Source organism: Tinamus guttatus, unplaced genomic scaffold, assembly GCF_059628265.1.
Source record: "Tinamus guttatus ecotype Peru unplaced genomic scaffold, ASM5962826v1 Tinamus_guttatus_pri_ptg000240l, whole genome shotgun sequence".
Lineage (NCBI taxonomy): Eukaryota > Metazoa > Chordata > Aves > Tinamiformes > Tinamidae > Tinamus > Tinamus guttatus.
This window is the reverse complement of record NW_028288774.1, coordinates 1,041,515-1,061,109: the sequence shown is the minus strand read 5'-3', so window position 1 is coordinate 1,061,109 and position 19,595 is coordinate 1,041,515. Positions and strand designations below refer to the sequence as shown.

The window sequence follows — 19,595 nt, the reverse complement described above, 5'->3', positions numbered from 1 at the left end:
AGGCTACAAACAGCTGGGAAGCACTTACAGCTTCTGTGTATGTCCTGCTGCTTGATATGCCTGAAATCACATGTGTGTGTGCACGGAAAGCCACCTTGCACCTCTGCACTGAGGTACCACCAGAGCTTGTGTGCTAGGGAAGACGGATGTGGATGCAGCAGGCAGGGATCAGCGAGGCTTTTGACAGGACTTGCCCTTTCCTTTGGGCTCTGAATTTGATACCTTTGGAATAAGAGGTTTCCTCCTTCCAGCACAACCATGTGTAGCCTTTCCATGGCCGTGTCTGTCTGAGGGGCTCAGCTTGTCCCATGGCCCTCAGAAGCAGCTCCTCATGGTGCTGCAGTGTGAGCACCTACCTGCTCCTGGCTGAAATAGGAGGTGGGCACCTGAAGACCTGAGTGAGTACTGAATAACAGAAAATATGGGAGCTCATTAAAAAAAAAGAAAAAAGAAAAAAAAAGAGCATCATTAACACAGAATTAATTTTGATACATCTTGGCCGGGTGGCTGCAGAGGGAGGCGGGCAGCGCTCCCTCTCAGGCGGGCTACAGGGCTGGCCAAGCAGGAGCACCTCAGGGCGCCGTGCTCCTGTGTCTGATCACGGCTCAGCTCCTTGCTGCCAGCTCGGAGCGCGATTCACCGCATGTGCCCGTGCCCGTGCGTGCCCGGGCAGCGCCCGCGCGCGGCTCCGTCCGCCTGCTCCATCCTGTCCCGGCCCGCCACAGCGCGTTGCTGAAGTTCAGCTGCCTCCCAGAGGTGACTTCACGTCACCTCTCTCGGTAACGCGGCTGAAACTGTAACCTAAACTAACAGGCACAGCAAATGGGCAGGAGGCAGGAGATCAGAGCCACAGTGTCACGAGCTGAGCAAGGGCTCAGCTGCCGCTCCATGAGAGAGTCCTGGATTGAATTAGCCGGAGCAGAGCAGATCCTCCCAGTGCAGCTCCTGTGTTAACAGCCCTGATTCCTGATCCAGGCCCCCAGATGCCGCTCAGAGAAGAGCTAGGGATGCTGTGCACAGGCGAGGTGCTGAGTCAGCCCCATTTCCAGTCAGGAACAGTGTGTCCCAGGGGAATTTGGGTGCCACTGGTTTCGCTTGGAAACTGCAGAGCATGAGTGATGGGAAAATGGAATAAAACCAGAAAACACCCAGAGCTGGCTGAACTTTGCTGAACCACAGAAAAGCTCAAGTCTGAGTGCTGGTCCCAAGGTTGGCCCATGACTTTAACCAAATAGTTCTGCTACTCTTCAGTTTTATATAGCTGATTAGAAAAGAAAGGCACAGACGAGGGAAGAAAAACATTCAGCCTTTACCAAACATGCCTGTTCTTGGAAGCACAGTGAAAACTTATTTCCATTCTGACTGCACATTGCTAAACCTAAGGCCAGCCAGGTCTGGGAACCGCTAATGTCCTCACGAGCACGAGGCTTTTATAAGCACTCCAGCAAGAAATGAGACCGCTGGCTTCTCAGCGCGCCAGCCCACAGCCACAGGGGCTGGGAGACCCCCAGTTTTTAGCAGCAGATAGAAAGAGGGCAGAGAAAACATTGACTGAAACAAAAAACAACGCTAGTGAAATCGTGACTTGACAAGCAAGAAGGGAGACAAAACGGCAAAGGGCAAATTTAAATATTTAAATTGCTCAGAAATGCCCCAGACTTTTTTCATATGTATCCCAAAAGAGTGCCATAAAACATCTACAAAAAGGACTCCATTAACCTCTGCTGCCCTGAGTTAGGGGAACATATTTCACCCCCAGTTAAATTGAAGTTTAATAAACTCCTGGCCACAGTCGGATCCCTTCAGTCGCCCTTCCAGCCGTCCACAGCCCCAGCCTGGCCCAGGGACCCGCGCGCGATGTCGGCGTTGGCCATGGCGAGGGGCTCATTAGCGCTGCCCCGGCCTCTGATCGCGGCCGCGGAGCGCCCGATAAATCACGGCTCTAAGTGGCTGCTACAACCTCACACCTCTCCTTGCTCGCTGCTGGGGTCGCGAGGAGGAGGGGAGGATCTTTGAAGCTCTCTCCTGCTTTTCGCCTGCCCCAAAGTCTAGTCACCAGCCTAGCACACTTTTATCTATGAAGAATTAGCTCTTAGCTCTGCAGCCTTCGTACCACAGCGAGAGCGGGTGCACGTCCCCCCAGGAGAGTCAGGGGTTGCCTCGGGCCACCTCACTTTTGAATGACACACGCCTGGGAAGTAAGTCACTACACTCAAAAAAAAAAAAAAAAACCTGCTGCCTTCATAATTTAAATGCAATTTTCTTTTTATGTCCCCAAAAGAATATATGCACAGTTCAATAACGTACTCTTAATAAAGTTTTGCCAGCTGATCAAGGAGTAGAAATGACACCACATGACTTAGCCAATTACTCTCAAGAGATGCTTGTGCAAGAGTCCAAGCATATGGTTCCCAAAGGGAAGGGATGAAAACGATTTACAGAAGCAGCAAGGCAAAGGTTTATTGATAATGAGGCACTTGGAGGAAATGGGATGAACGTGTCCAAAATTCCTTCTGTAAATGAATAACGAACAGTATTCACAGCAGGTACAGCTTATGTTTTTAATTTTGAGTAGTGACTAGTAAGAGACTGGGTGAATGACAGCTATCAAGTAACAAACAAAAAAAATAGGTAGTGCTGAACAAGGAAAACATCAACCAAAGTGACCAAGTCCTATGTGTGAAAGGAGCACTGAATTGCTCCAAGGGAAAATGGTTCATGTTGAATGATTCAGAGTGCTATGCCCTCCGAGGCCTCTAAAGGAAGGTTTGATTCCACCTGGAGACTAACTTCTCCATCTTGCAACATGCTTAGGTGTCACCAAGAAAAAAAAGAAAAAAAGCCTGTATGAGCCAAGGGAGCGCCAGCAGTGTCCCCAGGCTGCCTCTGAGCATCCCAAGGGAACACCCGTGCTTCTTGCGCAGCGACCCTGGCAAGACGAGGCACTGCTATTGCTCATGGTGTTCAGGCGGCAAACTGGGCCCCGCCAGGAGCAGAGCGACCAGGCTGAAATACCTAAAATTAAAAAAAAAAAAAAAGGTACTCAGAAACACCTAAGCTTGACATTCTTGTTGCAAAGTACCATGCACCAGAACTTCTGAAAAACAAAAAGGATACTTTCAGATTTTTCTAACATGGAGAATACAAAAATATAATTAGTTTTTGCTGCGTTCTTGGAAACAGCTTTAATTGCTTCAGATGAACTTAAAAAAGTAGTATTTATAAAAACACCCAGAGGCAAACAACTGTTGTGGGAGTTTTTAGCCCACATCATTAACTTTGATGCAGTTAGAAGCAACTGGAGACAGGAGCTTGGTGGGAAGTGCCAGACAGTAGATACAAACAGCCCTGACTCCAATAATGCACCTCCAAAAAGAAAACAAAAAACACAGCTCTTGAAAACAGTGACGATCCTGGACACTCCTTATTCTCAGTAGAAGTGGATGGTTATGTGGAAGATGATGACCATGAAAATCAGCTTATATTAAAAAAATGTTTTCGCATCAGCTATGCTCATGCTTGGTTTTGCGTTTGTTTTCAGTTGACATGCCAGGGTAGGAACATGTTGACACGAGTGGCAGCAAATGTCAAATAAACATTAACAAATATTCACAAAAAAATCATTTCAGGAACTAATGAAAAGAGATACTTGTCCTAGAAACCTCATTTTGTCATGAATGCCCCAGGTTATAGAGTTGAGTCCATGTGTCCTGACTGTCCAGCATCCATCACATCCTGGCTGCCTAGTTTATGAACTAATTCACACGCACTTACTGACTAAATGTTGCGCAGAAACATCATTATGCCAATAATCCTGCATCTTGAAAAAAAAAAAATCACATCTTGCTCACAGGTGATTTGCAAACACAGCACAATTTCACTTTCCTGTGCCCCTCTTTCCCTCAACTTACTCCCTTAGGGGAGGCCTTGATTTGGCAGATTTCTGATTGACCAGCGGGCAAACCTTTTCTATTGTATATATTTTCTATTCTATACATATATATGCATACATATATATATATATATATAGCTTTTCCAGCAGAGTGGGATGGGAAGTAAGCAGTGACACAAGCAGGATGCATATTTGTTTCACTTGAGGGGGAAATATAAAATACATGCCCCAGAATCATGGGCTGGAAGTAACGTGTTTTGAAAGCAATAGTCCAAAAGGTACTAATTGCTTCAAACTTTCCTAGCTGAGAGTAAGCAAGACCCTTTTTTTAAACCCATTTCCTCTCCTCAGTTCTTTAGAAATAGGCCTATCTGCAGGGGTCTGGAAGGAATGAAATTCGGGAAGAAGAATGGATAAACACTTCAGTTTCCAGCATCTGAGGACTCCTGGCATTCGCTGCAGGGAATAAGAGGGGGCCACTAGGCACTGGCTGGGCCTCCGCTTCCTGAACCGTTCCCAGCTCTCCGGCTCCACGAGGAATGCCTGCAAGGAACGCTGCCGGAGGCTGCTGCCTTTTCCCTCCTCATTTCAGACTAAGATTCCCACACCAGCATCTTCTCAGATTTACTAGAGCACTGAGTACTTGGGCCATAATTCTGCAGAATTCACAAGAGACGAGCGTGCCTGCATGGGAATGTGTGATTTCTGATGCAACTCATTTTTGCTCATGGGACTCTCAGGAAAAGATGTACAGTCAGATGTAAAAAATGATTCTCCTAACTGCAAAAATCCTTTAGTGGGAACCGTTATAAGGCTGTTGCATGGAACATGACAGGATTTTAGAGCCAAGTTCTTCAAAAACTTGCTTCAAGAAACTGTGGAGCTTCTCCTTCGTAAAGAAAGGGTCAGAGAGCCACATTGCTAGGCCTGACTGTGAAGAGGGGCTTATCTAGAAGTAGGGACAATGCGAATATTTGAAGTTACCGACCTGTGTATTCCAAGGTGAAAATTCAGCTTCCTGAATCAGCTTAAATCAAACCACTATTTCTCATAGACACCTCTAGAGCAGATGAATCTGGGGCTTATAAAGAGAGATGGCAGGCTTTGCAGTCCAAATTGCTTATAGTGTAGGACATACTGGTCTAAAAAAATGTACGCTTTAAATAAAATCTTTGCAGAATAACTCCCAGATGAGAGAGATTTTGTGCATGTATCTTTGTGAAGAACGTGATCTGAGTTAAACAGAAAAGAAAATCTCAGTGTCTCCATCTCCCAGCATCAACACGGCACCTTGACGTTTGCATAGCGCAGTAAGAAGCACAGCTCCCACTGAGATGTCACACCACAGGCTTTCTCTCTCTGGTCAGCTTCCTTTGACTCCCTGGGAAGCATTTCATAGCAAAGTTTCTGGTTTTAAGGAAATCTGTGGGCTAAACCAGGCTGTTACATATTTTTCTCTAATAGTGAACTAATTTTCATCAGACTCAATATCCTCACTTGTATTCTCAGCTTTTGGGGCCTACTCACTGCCCCTCATAATTCCTCCTGGACCGGCACCATTTGTCCCTTACGTGTTAATGCATATATGAGGACACTGCTGCACACTCTCTGCTTTCGGCTCCCAGACTCTCCTTCTCCATGGGATGCAGAATCAGTCAGGTTTCACATGTGTGCCTAAACCAAAGATTATGCATTTTGTCTGAGACTTTTGCAAGGTCCAGATATGCCACACTGTTACATACCAAATGGCCCAGATTCAGGAATGCCTTGCAGGAAGTTCACCAACCATCTTGGCTGATGTTGAACGAGGAGAACTGGGGTCAGATGGTACTTCTCTGTACATCATTAAAATCAGCAGGGTATACTAAGAACAGGATCATACTTAGTCCTTCTGTTGCTCTTCTGTGAGTTGTCAAAGTCATTCACTTGACCACTTGCAAGTTCCTAATGCCATCAGAAAAGCCCTGAGGTATCTCAAATTCTCACATGGGGCAGGAAGACACGAAGACCTTTAGGAACAGCACCAGAAGAGCAGGCAGGGTAAATCAGGGCATCTACACCAGCACTAGAAACCTCTGTTATTCAGTTGTCTTGATCCCTCCTCCCTGCAGTGGCCAAGTCTTAACCACTCCACCAGCACAGGAACACCGGGTAGCTCCTATTTCGTTTGTTAGGATCTTACAAACCTGCCGAAATACTCTGGCTCAAATCTCTGCCTTGCTGCATGCCCTTCATGTCTAGGTCCCCAAATATGGTGAAAAATTCATCTCTTCAAACCTTGGTTGCTATCACAGTCTTGTCATTCCTTTTTGGGTAAGATTCAGGTCATTTTCTAAAGAAATCCATGGCTACCAACAAACATTGTCTGGCGGATTCCAGCTCAGGCAAAGGCCCAACAACATCAGCAGCAACCAATCTCAGCAAGGTCCCCACGAGACACTGCTCAATAGAGTTTCTCCCCATCTTTGGGGATCCGCTTTTGGAAGCCATGCAAGAAATCACATTTCCTGCAGGAATTTTCCATAGCTTGCCCACATTTTCCTCAAAACCACTTCTATCTTGACGTCGCTAAGGATTTAGCAATCTCGACACGTCCAATGGTTTTAACATCTTAACAAAACCTCAGAACATCCTTTTTCAGTGTTTCTGGTAGCATGAGCTCTCATGAATACTCATCATCCATTGTTTTGCTTCCCCATCTCATATACAACATTTCATCTTTAAATTCCAACCCTTACCACTGTGACCAGCAAGCTTTCGCACTGCTATTCTGGAGGGAGTCTGTACTCCAAAGCAGACAAAATTGCAAAACAAGTTTTCAGTCAGGTCCATTTTTTGATACCAAGAACCTTTTTGGGGATGCTCAGCTCCTTGACCTCTGCACTTACAAACCCACATCTGCTCTTCCAGTGGATGAAGCAGAATTATTTTCATTTCTGCAGATTGTGAAAGAAAGAAAGAAAAAAAATATAAAAGAGAAAAAGACGCAGTTTCAATCCTTTTAGTATGCATTTCTGTATTGTCCTGCCGAGGGAAGTGTCTATCCAAAAAAGCATTAAGCATTATCAGAGTTAGTCTGCTGCCCAGGCCTGTCCATATCTGCTGATCACTGCAGATTTCAAGTCTCAGGACGAGACGTCCCCTTGGACTGCTGAACAGGGAGAGCTGCAGTACGTGAGTGCTACGCCAGGACTTCCAGGCAGAAGAGCTGGGTGAGAAAATCTAGGTATCTAATCACTGCAGGATCTGGGTGCCTGGTGTGCTAATGTCACTCTGGCATTTTTTGCAGTGTTTGGTTGCCATCTCTTCAGGCTCATCCTGGTTTCATGCTGTCCCCACTCCACAAACACTGCCACCCATGCCCTACAGAAACTGCTCCGACTCCGGAACCGCCCAGCTGCTCTCTGCTGACCTCTGAGCCAATGTTCCCTTCTCTCAACAAGCGCGAGGGGTTTTGCAGCCCTGGCAAATCCACAAATAACCCCTCGGCAGCAGGCTGGGCACCCTGCGGAGCCTGTGAGGCGGGAAGTGCTGAGCAGGCCGCGCGGCCGCCCGCCTGCCGCGCCGGTGCCCTTGGCCGAGCGCGCGCTCAGGGTCAGCGCTGCCCCTCTCCTCCGCTCACCTCGCCTGCCGCGCCGCCTCAGACTGGCAGCCTCGCGTTCACCACAGCCTGTTTATTAAAATGTATCAGTTCCTATTTAAAGGGTTTACAGTATGCCAGGATATCCTTGGATATAACTGAGAGAGTAGCCAGTCCTATGCTACCTGCTCTGTTAATCTCTCGAGCGCGGGCTGTCTCATACGAGCAACGGGAGACCAGTGCTACAGATTGCTGTGGACTTGTCCTAACACGAAAGCCACTTTTACTCCCACATATCCACTGTGGAAACCAAGTGTTGTATAGCACATCCCAGACATCATCTATTAATGGGAAGGGACAAGCGTCTCTTGTTTAATGTCTTTTCTTACATTCCCAGCAAACCTATCACTTACCTTTTTTTTCTAACCAGAAGAACTGATGAGGTCCCAGAGCTGACTAAAGGGATCTCCCTCCCTGTGCTCCCATGAGGTGGCTCCGTTTTGGGTTTCCCCATCCTATCCCCTCTCTATCTAGTTTCAGTTACCAATGCAGCACTCAGCCGAGCACCTACATCACCTATAAATTGTGCACGCAGTAACCCAGGTTGGGCTATAACAGTTAGGCTTCCCCCATGGGCCGCTCTCTGAAGGGGAGCACAGCCAAGCAGAGGCAAGTAGGTTGTTTAAGTAAGAACTCTGTTTTTTTGTTTGTTTGTTTTCCACCAGGGCCAAGGAATATAGGATTTTCAGTACACCCAGTCACAGAAGCACCCTTCCCAAGAGCACAGTAGTTAAAGTCTACAGGGAAGAGGGGGACTGCTTTGAACACCAACTTAATATCCGGCCCCGGGCACCACAAAGCATTGCTGCAGCCTCAGCCCCAGCTTAAAAACAGTATCTCCCAGCTTGGCATGCATGGCTTCACATCCTCCCGTTTCCTGAATTCAGTTTGAGGCTTTCAGTAGATTTTTACAAGGCTCTGTCCTGACTAGCCATATATTTATAACAACCCTTTTTGTGGGTGTTTTCCCTCCCCACCAGAGCAGCACTTAGCTGAGCCACTGCAGTTGTGTTTGAAGTTGTAGCCAATCCCCCATTGCTTTCCTATCCTGCGTAAGTCTAATAGCTTCAAGTGGTATGAACTGGATGAAAATCCTCTCCTCTCTAGCATAGGAGCTGACCTTATAAGACTTAAAGCAACCAGCTTCCCTCTTCCAGTAGCAGCCTTTGCTACTCCGTCTGAATGGCTGACGTACAATATTTGAGCTCTGCCATAAATCCCACAGTCTCGCGGAGTGTTTCTGGCCTCCTCTTACTCCACAATCTGCCTAAGTGTCTAGCAATTGGTCCATGGACTATTTATCTTGGAAAACCTCACCAGCATCTGGAGATGTGCGGAGCACAAAATGTCTGCGTCTCGACTGCCAATTTCGGTGGGTCTCCTCTCTCCCTTGCCCCCTAGCAGCTAGCTGTGTCCCGGCTAGCTCAGCCCCATATCTGGCTCCAATCTGCTTAGGATGACACTTCAGAGCGGATCTTGACAAGCCGGGCTGCGCTGAGCGGCTCCGCTCCCAGCGGTGGCTCCTTGCCCCAGCTGCTGCCCCGTGCTCGACTCTTCTCCGTGCGGGAGCGCTGCGGAGCCATCCCTGCTCCTGGCAGCCCTGGCCTCCCACCAGCTCCTTTCCCGTCCGTACCGCAGGGGCTGGATGGAGAGCGCGGCGCCGTGAGCCCCGCTGCCTGACAGAGCCCTCGGGGTCTGGCGGTTGGGCCTTCAGATCTCCCTGGACACTGTCCCAGCAAAGACTCATTTTCAACTTGTTTTTGAGCACTCTGGGAAAATTCCCAGTATTGCTCTCATGCTCCCTGCAAAGTCCACAACTTTGTTTTGTTTTGATTTTATTCTTCTGTGAGTTTCTTTCACTTTTTATTGCTTCTTAAGAGGGTACCTTTGTTATCTAATCTCTCTTGCCTCAAAAGAATACACAGCTCACTGCTTCCCTCTTTGAAAACTGAATCCTACCCCTAATACCAGCATTAACTCTCCTGCCCGAAGAAGTCAGTCGATATTTGAAGTCCTGAGGAGGTAATTTATGCAGTGGTATTTGCATACAAAGCCCTATCTCCCTAAAACAAGAGTAACTTCTGTTACAAGCTGCTTTTATTTCCTCCAGATAGCTATCTGCCCCAAATGTTCATTCTTCCTTTTCCTCGGGATCCTCTTTCCCCACTGTTAGTGCTTCTCTGACAGCCTTGACTGCACGTTGACTTTGGTTACATACCATTTTGGGATGTTTTCCACCATATATGCACACAAAAACTCTTTCCACCAGAAATATATGAAGGATTTGCAACAAATTTCCAGTTAAACTGTTGCACTTAACATACATAGCACCCTTGCCAGTGGCCTTTGCTCAGAGTAATGGCTCCAAATGCTCTGTCTCCTCTACACCCAGCCACTTCCTTGCTTTTCAGATCTTTACTGAATTTAGGAAGTCGCTGTCTTTATAAGACAAATAGATTTTTCAGCTGGCCTTAGTGTACAATGCATCCATCAGTGACTAAAACTGTTTGCCTTTCAAACTCTGCCACTTCCTAAAAACTCTTTTGCCTCACAGCTAATGTACAGAGCCCTTGCTCTTAAGAATAATAGAAAATAATAGAAAATAATAATAGAATATACTTAGAAATTATACTTCCAGCAGGCAAACTAACTGCCACAGGGTAAACCTTAACCTGCGTCTTCACAAAAACCTTTATCAGACTTAACATTTAAAGATTGATTTAGGCTGAGTTAGGCGCCGCAATAGTCATTGATCAGGACAGGTGATAGCTCACGACATATCCACTTGTCGTGGCTAAATCCTCCTGGAGCCTGAAAAGAGGAGCTGCTAAAGGTTGAACGAAAGCTATTGCCAATGGAGAACAACATGAAGAGTCCAATGCTTGTGAATTCCTGCCTGAATGTGAATTCCTACTTAGACTGTCCTTAAAATCAACTGCAGACCACCTCCATCAATAGTTGCCAGTCTGCTACTGTTTTTCACTCTTCCAGATTTCTCCTTCTTCCCTATCTCCTATCTTCCATTTCTGTTCCCTCTCCTTTTCATCCTCATCCCCTAATCCTCCAAAAGATTGAGATTCCTCAATCTTTTTTGATGGAAAAACAGCCCTAGAAAAATTATGGTGATGGGAAACGGTCTTTTGCATCCTGCCTCCTTATGTAACAGCCAGAACAAGGAAGATTGTGAGCATAAAGGCAAACTCGGACACACAGAATGACCTGTATGCCTAAAAACACCAATTTCCCTGCACTTAAACAGAGCAGCAAGTGGAGATCACTTATTTAATATATATAGCTTTACTTATGTACCTTCACTTACAAGGGGGGGGGGGGCAGCTCAGAGACAGGTAAATGTTGTCAATTATTGTTACACTTCATTCATATGAAATTTTCCTATCGATCTCTTAGCAAATGATTCTTAAATCACAGTGGTCCTAAGTTAGTTCCTCTGGCTTTTCCCCATTCAAAACTATTTTTTTTTCCTTTTGAAAATGTGTCTATATGAACCTATTAGAGCTTTGGTTTCCAGATTGACTGACAATGAACATGAGATTTTTTTTTTTCCAAATGTGTAGGAAGAATAACTCAGAAACACATTACTTTTGGGACAGGGTCAGCATTTCTCAGCATTTTATCAAAAGCAGTGACCAAGCCATCTCTCATTTTGGCCAATATGAGTTGTCTAGGTAGATAAGTCGCTTTCCAAAACTGAGACTTGGCAGTTTAAGCATATTTTATATAATAGGAGACCTGAGTACACAGGTTTTTGGACTGAATAAGGACCTGACCTTTGGAAAAACTAAGTTTAACCCCCTCCAAAACCAAGCTCGGGACATTCTGAGCCCAGCTCCTGCCCCGGCTCTGCACCGTGTGCTCCTCCTCTGCCTCCTCCCTCCAGGCTGCTGATAATCTCCTGGCAGAGCCGTGGCCCTAGGAAGGGCCTGGTGATGCCGCCGAGTGACAGCTTGACCTTGCACAGGCCACTTTCAGTCTCTGAGTCTCACTTTTTCCAAGGGCAGAATGGGAAGGAAACTGCCACAGGATGCACCGCAGTGAGCTGGGAACGGCCCAGGCTACCCAACCACCACGAGCAGGGCCATAAATCGGCTTTAAAGACTTCAGGGGATAACTGGCTAAGAAGTCGGAAACTAGGGCGACTGAGCAGACTGCGATGGGGCTGGAGATGTCCTCTCGCAGCAGACCTTGGCTGGGAGCCTCCCAGACACCACCTCCCTCTTACAAGGGAAACTCATCATGGCTTTGAATGCAGGACTTGGAGAGGGAATAAATCTCCAAGATCTGAGGGACTGAAGTCTGCACATTAGCTCCCCTTAAACCCTGAGTGCATTTAACTTGGGAGGTTAGAAACCACAGCCAAAGAAATCTCTTTTGATTCACAACTTGTTTTGAGCAGTCACCCATAAAGCAGCCAGTGAATCACTCCAGCCAGTTAGTCATGCAACCACACTGGATGTACACTCAAAAGGCAGCACAAAATAAACAGCCTGCAGCTCCAGATAACACACGCACAGCTCATTTTCGCTATCTGGCATCAGTATATATTGTTAATAGCACTCCTACATCTAACCCCGAGGAAAAGACGCACTCAGTAAGCATCTCCAAATCTCTCTCCCCATCAGCATATTGCTCGTCGGCTTCGCACTGTGCTGCTTTCAAAACAATTACGACTAGTAAAAGTTTAAGACTTTTTTTTCTCTCTCTCTGTCTCCCCTTCCCTCTCTCTTTCTACCCCCTTCTTGTCGCTGGTAACGTCCTGCTGGGATTACAGCATGTGCTGCCGAAATTAAGGGCTAAAGCGGACTTAATCCCAATCAGTAGCGGACAAATTGAAAATAAACAGCTCCAGTGTGAAAAGAAATCTTCCTGCGAGGAGGAACGGCGCAAAGTAAGGGGGGAGGGAGTCTCCCGCTCCTTTGACACATGAGTGTTATAAACAGCTCGAGTCAGGAATCCTATAAAAGCCTCCAGCCAAATCTACCGTCCAAGTCAAGAGAAGAGGAGGAAAAAAAAAAGAAAGAAAGAAAAAAAAAAAAGGAAAGAAAATAGAAACACCCTTTGGAAGGGCGCACAAATGAGCGTTCCCGCGCGGACACGGCTCGGAGCGCGGCCCCTACCTTGGCGTCCCGCTCCACTCCGCGGCTCCCGCTCGAGCCCCGCGCGGCGGGAGCTCCCTCCCCGCCCGGGACGCTCCGCGGAGCCTCCCGTGACTGGCAGCTCGGGTGGGCGAGGCTGGGGAGGCTGGGCGAGGCGAGGCGAGGCCGGGCGAGCGCGAGGCCGCGCCAGCAGCGCCCCGGCGAGCAGAGCCCCCCTCCGCCGGCCGAGCCCCCCGCTCCCGCTGCCCCGCGCCTCCCTCCTGCGCGCTCGGCCCGCCGGGCAGCATCGCCCCTCCGCTCCGCCGCTCGGGGGGCACCGGAGCGGGGACACCCCTTTCGCCCCGCTGCACCCCGAGGCCGTGGTGAGGGGCTGCCCCTGCCCGCAGCGGACACCGGCGGCCGCGGCAGCCCCGCGGGTCGGTGTCGGAGGAGCCCCAGGACGGCGGGGGCCGCTGCGGGTGTCGTCCCCCAGCGCCTTCCATTTGCAACCCCTTCGGGTCGCTCCGCCGCGCAGCGCGGAGCCGTCGCGCCGGGAGCCACCGCAACCAGCCCTGCTCTCTCCAGCCCTGCTGCGGCTGGCGCTTCCCGAGGGGAAGGAGAAGAAATGGACTAAAATTGTCAATAGTAAAAAGGAAAAATTGCGCAGCGATCCTCTAACTCCTATGACGTTGCTTTCTTTGCTTCTGTTAATACGCGCTACCGCCCGCACTTGATATCCGCTCGCTAAGTGAAAGAAACGGTCGTTATTTGCATAACCCGGCACTTAAAGAATTTCCTCTGCAAGAAAAAGCCCATTTCCTCTCTGCTGTCCCCCTGAGCAAACATCCCCATCACATTCGCGTTCGCTTCCTAAACGATTTTTTCCAACCTATACTTCTAGACAGCAATGTAGGTACATATTTTGCGTGTATGTATCTATACGCATGCATATATTTTAAGACATAAAACTTACTTCATCTGCACGCAGAAGAAATATCACGTCAGATTACTCCAGCACATAAATCACTCGCAGATTTCCCCCCTCCTAAGCAAAGATATATAACCTGTTGTGAGAGAGGTTGTTTAATACCGCTGCTTTAATTGTGGGTTCCAGTTCGGGAATAACCCGCAGTTTTACAGCGGGGAGAGAACGGGGTAGCCGGGGCAGCCTGGGCCCTCGATGCCACCAGCCGCCGCTCTGGAAGCGCTTCCCTGACCGCCTATCGTTTCCTGCTTATATTTACGGCCGTAGTCCTCCGTGGCCTATATTTATCTGTACAATGCAATGGAAGAGCTTAGATCTAGAAATAGAAGCCGGGAGCAATAGATAGCAGGCATAGGCTTTTTATAACTCGAAACGACTAGTTTATTAAAGAATTAAAAATATATATTAAAAAATAAGGAGCAAAAAAAAAAAAAAAAAGAAGAGCCCCCGTCCGCTGGCACAGGGAGCACTATCCTGGGTGCAGCAGGGGAGCGGGTCGCCTGCGCACGAACAGGCGAGAGAGGATCTTTTTTCGTTATTTTTCCCCACTCCCTGCACCCCTTTGTTTTTTCCGTGTTGGAGGGACAGGGAGCAGAGAGGGCTGCACCCGCTGCCTGGCACCATCCGCCGGCTGCGCGGGCAGCCCAGCGGCCTCCAGCGCCCCGTTCCGACCTCCTGGACCCCCGGGAAGAGCCGCCCGCTCCCGCTCCCGTTCCCGCTCGGCCGGTGCCCGCTCCCTTCGCCCAGCCCGAGGCTGGAGCCGTCCCGGCGCTTCGGCCATCTGGAAGGCGGCGGAGGCGCCCCTGCAGCTGCCTGCGCTGCACTCGCTATCCTAAGCCTGGATCTGGCTGTTATTAGCGACTCTCTCGCTTTAATCATTAGCTCCTATTATTATTATTGCTATTAATTATCCCCGCGGATCCATGTGTCTCCTATTACCGCCTCGACGCCCCCAGCCACATCACACGGGGCTCGGGCTCCGGCCAGGCCATGGGCTCCTGACGCAGGGCTCCCCTCTGGAGCCGAGCCCGCTGCTCCGCTTGCGAATTAATCCGAGGGAGCCCAGAAGGGGACACACTGGTGTGGCCCTAGCCGGGATTGCAACGGGTCATGGCGGGCTAAGCGGCTGCCCCGAGATTTTCGACCTACAACGACAAGAGAGCCGGTTAGCAGAGACGGGGCGGCGGGGCCGCTCCGTGCTCCCGCAGTCTTCCGCCGAGTGGGAATGAGTACGGGCGGGAGAAGCAGATTCACCCTAACCCCTCTCCATAACACGGAAAAAAAATGGGGAGGAAAAAAAAAAGAACCCTCTAAGCGCCCGGACCGCGTCCCTCGACATCCCCTGTCCCCCCGGCCCCGTCGGGACACGCGCCCGTGGGGAGCTGAACCCCACGAGAAGCGGTAGCTGCCCCGACCGCTGCGGTGCCGGAGCGGGAGCTCATCGGCCTTGCGGGGCTGCGGGCACCTGAGCCCGGCCACGGAGCAGGGAGCACTGGCCTCGCGGCGGCTGCAGCGGGAGAAAGAAAGAAAATGGGGCAACAAGCAGCGGGCGAGCACCCGAAATGACGGCAAGGACCGGGCGGCGGGAGCGGGGCTGCCAGGCCCGGCTGGGCCTCTCTGCCTTCCCCGGCATGTCCCGCCGCCTGGAGGGCGCAGCCGCCCCCGGCCGGGCCCCGGCCCCGCGGTGTCCTAGCCCGTTCCGGCCCCGTCCTGCCCGCTGCTAGTGGCCGGGGACGTCGCCACCCGCGCCGACGGCGGGCGCGGGTTTGAGACTGGAGCCAGGCCCCCTCCGGCGCACAGAGAGCACGGGGGCAAAGGGAGAGGGGCTCGTCCTGCTATCCCTTCTCACGAAAATTAGATATTTTTTTTCTCCCCTCTCCCGCCTCTCCTAATCACCTAGAATAACGGAAAGCTCCCGGAGAAGCAGTTCGCACTTTAAACACATGCTCGGAAGCGAGACCAGAAGAGACTCCGCTGAGCGCTACCCTGCGAAGCGCCGGCCAGAGGAAACGTCTTAATTGCCGCTAATGAGCGGAGGGGAGGATGCGCGCGGGTTATCTGCCCAGCTGCGGGCAGAAATCAATCAGGGGAGTGGCAATTGAGGGTGGGGGGGAGGGAAGTGCGAGACGGGCAAGTGGGAGAGACTATGACAACGGAAAGTGATGGTTTCGGTGAAAATGCCCAGGATTTCCCCTTTAAAAAGACAGTCTCCCCTTAGAGGAATATTTTGCATGAACCAAGCGACCCGCTCGCTCTTTCTCTTTCCGTTTCTTTCGCTCCTCGCCACGGATTCCCCTGACTTGCATCGATAAATAAATAATTAAAGGCAAGGGTAAAGCTTTTCGGGAGCGCATGGGCTTCGGGTGGGAATTGAGGAGAAATCCCCGCAAAGCGGGTCCGGAGCGGAGATCCCGCGGTGCGCGCAGGCCGCGTGGGGCCGCCGCGGTCCCCAGGAGCGGGGGACGGGAGCGTCCCCGGTTCTGGAGGACGGCGGTGCCGCCGTCCGCCCGCGCCCGCACGCGGGGCACTCACCGTAGCAGGGGAGCTGCAGGGCGCCGTTGTGGCCGCTGCTCTCCTGCAGCTTGAGGTTGCTTTCCGGGGGGGTTTTGCAGGATCCTCGCTGCATGTAGAGGTGCTGCTGCTGCGGCGGCGGCGGCGGGTACTTGCTAAAGGAGGCCGGGGGCCCGGCGGAGCTGGGCGCCTGCACGCCGCCCTCCAGGGACTGGCATTCCTGCTGGCTGAAGCGGCTCCGGCACTTAGCGCTGCTGTCACCAAAGCCTTGTCCTTTGCTGGCCAGGAAAGTAGGGCTGAACTTGTCACTTGCTTGAAATGCCCTAAAAGGCGAGGAGCCTTCTGTGCCCTGGGAGGCTGCGTTGTAGTAGGAATCCATGGCAGCCGGATCACAATAAGAAACACAAGTATCAGCATTCATTCCTAAAATTAAAAGGCCCGAGTGTCCTTAATGCGCTTGGAGGGGCACCAGGAACCTCTCTTTCTCTCTGCCTCTCATGCACACACACTCACAGCTGGGCCAGGGAGCTCTAAGAGGATTCAGATGTTCTTGAAAGCTGACCAGATCTCCAAACCCCCTTAAGATCCTGCACAGTAAAAGGGGTCTTTTTCCTTCCCTCCCTCTCCCTCTCACACACACTCACTTGCTCTCCGTCTCTCTCTCCAAACTATCTCAATTCCAAAGAGACTCTTCTCAGTACTTTCCCCCCCACACACACATAGGAAAAAAAAAAGAAAAAAAAAAAAGAAAGAAAGAGACCTCTCCCCCAATTAATATGTAGATGATGACAGTGGAGGGGAGGGGGCCCGGGAAGGGGTGTGTGTGTATGGGGATGTGTGGAAGCACAAGGAGGTGGAGGTCGTATCTTTTGCATTTAGAAAAAAAAAGGAAAAAAGAAAAAAAAGGGTTTTTTTTAGTTTATGATTAAAAAATAGAAAATCAAGCCCATGACATCGATACAATTAGGGGATGGATGTGGGGATCTGCGCGGGGCGGAAGCGGGGGAGCAGCTTAATGCTTGTGACACACTCGATTCGTTCTGGCCCAACTCGCCATTCACTCGCCGCGCAGCTGCGGGGACCCCCGCTCCGCAGCCCCCTCCTCTAGTCACTTCTCTATTAAGGGCAACATGGATTCCCCCCGCAGCTATATGCCTTTAAGCCTCCCCCCACCACATTAACCCGTTCCCTCCCTCGGGCGTCCCCGTGGCTGGCAGCTCTCCTTGCCTTGCCGTTATTACTATCAACATGTGTTTACCTCTTAATAAATAAATAAATAATGTGTTTTATCCTCCGCAGGTATGAAACAACCGGATCAAAAACGGGGAGCAGGGCGGTGTTTTAGTAGGGTCGCCAGGCACACGAAGTCAGCCCTGCTTCTGGGGCTATGAGAGGTGAACTTGCAAAGGGACAGGGTCTGGAAAGAGACTCTTCTTTTTTTGAAGGGTCAATTGCAACCCGAAGGGGGCTTAAAAATAAATCAATATTCACCTTCCGTCGCCCCCCACCCCTCCTGGTTCCGCCATTCAACCTGATTCCCCTCCTCCCCGCTTTAACTCCTGCTACCCCTTACACTTACCCGGCCTTCCTCCCATCCCCACATCTGGTTTCTATTGCTCGCTTACCTTGAAGTTTTCAGTAATAAAGATATTACGCAAACTACATCCACGGTTCTTCGGTCAAAAAAAAAAAAAAGAAAAAAAAAAGAAAAGAAAGAAAAAGAAGAAAATGGAAAGGGAAGAAAAGAAGGCCCTTAACTCCTTCACGGCCGCCGGCGCGGGCCGGGCTGCGGGCTTTGCCGCCCGGCTGCCCCGGCCGGGGACACTGCGGGGGACACTCGCCGCTGTCACTTATTGCCGGTGTCCGCGGGGGCAGCGGGAGCCGCGAGGAGGCCCGGGGAACGGGGGGGCGGCCCGGGGGGCAGGGGGGCGCTCGGGGGCTCCGCCGCTCGGGCCGGGGCAGCGTCGCGGTCGCCTGCGCTAGGCGCAGCGGGCAGAGCCGCCGGCTGGACCCCCGTTCCCCCCGTGCACGCAGGGGGATCCCCAGCGAGGCTGTCTTTAAAACAGCCGAAGATGGTTGCAGCGGGTAGAGCGCGAGCCCTTCGCAGAACTCCCTCCGAGCAGCGCGACAGCGCCGGGCTCGCTCCGGTTTCTGGTCCAAGAAAGCTTTCAGCGGATTTTCCTTCTTATTCTCTTTATTACCTGCCTAATTCTTTCCTATTTTTCCCTCTCTCTCTCTCTCTTTTTTTTTTTTGTTTCTCTCCTCGCCGTCACCGCAGTCCCTCTCTCTCTCCCCCCGTGACTTAATAAAAAGCAGACTCCACTCAATGCTTGCGAGTCTCTCTTAAAAACCGCTCCTGGGCGGCCAGGGGGGAATCCTCAGAGCCGGGAGCACTGCCCAGGTCCCGCAGCCCGTGCCCGGCCCCACGGCAACCCCACAGCAGCCCCACGGCGGCCGCGGCCCCATGCATCCGCAGGCCCCCGCAGTAAGGAGCGCCTCGGAGCGCGCGTCCGCGCTGAGAGCGCGCGTGGAGTTCACGGTCTTGAGCGGGTCTCTTTCCAGAGCCATTAACTGGCGAGCGATCAAGCAGCCTAAGACAGAAGTGATGTTCAGGTATTTCTAAGTGCTGGGCGGATAAGAAACCATGACATTACCCTTGGCCTCATTATATTCGGCAAATTTACCCCGAAAATAAAAACAACGAAAAAAAAGAGAGAGGAAAAAAAAAGAGAGAGAAATATACTCCAGGATCGGGCAGGTTTATTAATTTATTTATTTCTGCAAGTCCCGCGGAGCAGGGTCTCACGGAGGCAGCCTCTCTTGGCCGTGCCAGGAGGGGGCTGCCCGGGGTCTTTCTGCCGCGGCGCTCAGCCAGCCCCCGCTTGCATTAAACTTTAACGAAAAGTCTATTAGTTCCCAATCAGGGCTAATCCGGGGCCCCGAGGAAAGGATCGCAATAAAACCCTCTCTCTAATGGCCAATTTGTGTCCATGGAAGCGAGAGGTTAATTCGGGAATCGTTACCGAGTCGCTGAGCGGCTGCTTGAAAATACCTGGCGATCTGGCGCGGGGCAACTACCCGGGGAGCCGCTTTTCTCGGCCGTTTCGTTTGGCTGGGCTGGGCCGGCTCCGAAATCCCCCCGCCGAGTTTGGCGGCGGCTGCCGCAGCCCCCGTTAGCTGGAGCGGAGCCCCGCGGACATAAAAGCGGCCGCAGCGGCTGCGGTCGCCGCTCGTCGCCCGCCGCTGCTCGACCGAGCTCCGTGTCCCCTCCCGCGGGGACGGCTGTTCCATCCCCTCGAGGAAGGGGACAGGGCCGGGATGGGGGGCTCGGCTCACCCGGCCCGGCCGCGGGGACCGGGAAAGTTCCGCCGCCCAGGGGCGAGGGCAGCATCCCCGGCGGCCGCGGTGAGAACGGGGAGAAAACGGGATGAAAGGGGACGCGATCCCCTGGAAACTCGAGCTCGCCATTTTCCC

At 51.3% G+C, this 19,595-nt stretch overlaps 1 protein-coding gene across 1 annotated transcript in view; it reads right to left on the bottom strand.

Moving 5' to 3' along the window:
- Positions 1 to 17,003, bottom strand: part of ALX4 (ALX homeobox 4) — a 32,774-nt gene extending 15,771 nt beyond the window's left edge. The window contains exon 1 of the mRNA XM_088525932.1: positions 16,143 to 17,003. Coding sequence (XP_088382058.1) covers positions 16,143 to 16,542 — 400 coding nt within the window. The 5' untranslated portion in view covers positions 16,543 to 17,003. The remainder of the gene's footprint in view (positions 1 to 16,142) is intronic.
- Between the last annotated feature and the right edge of the window lie 2,592 nt (positions 17,004 to 19,595).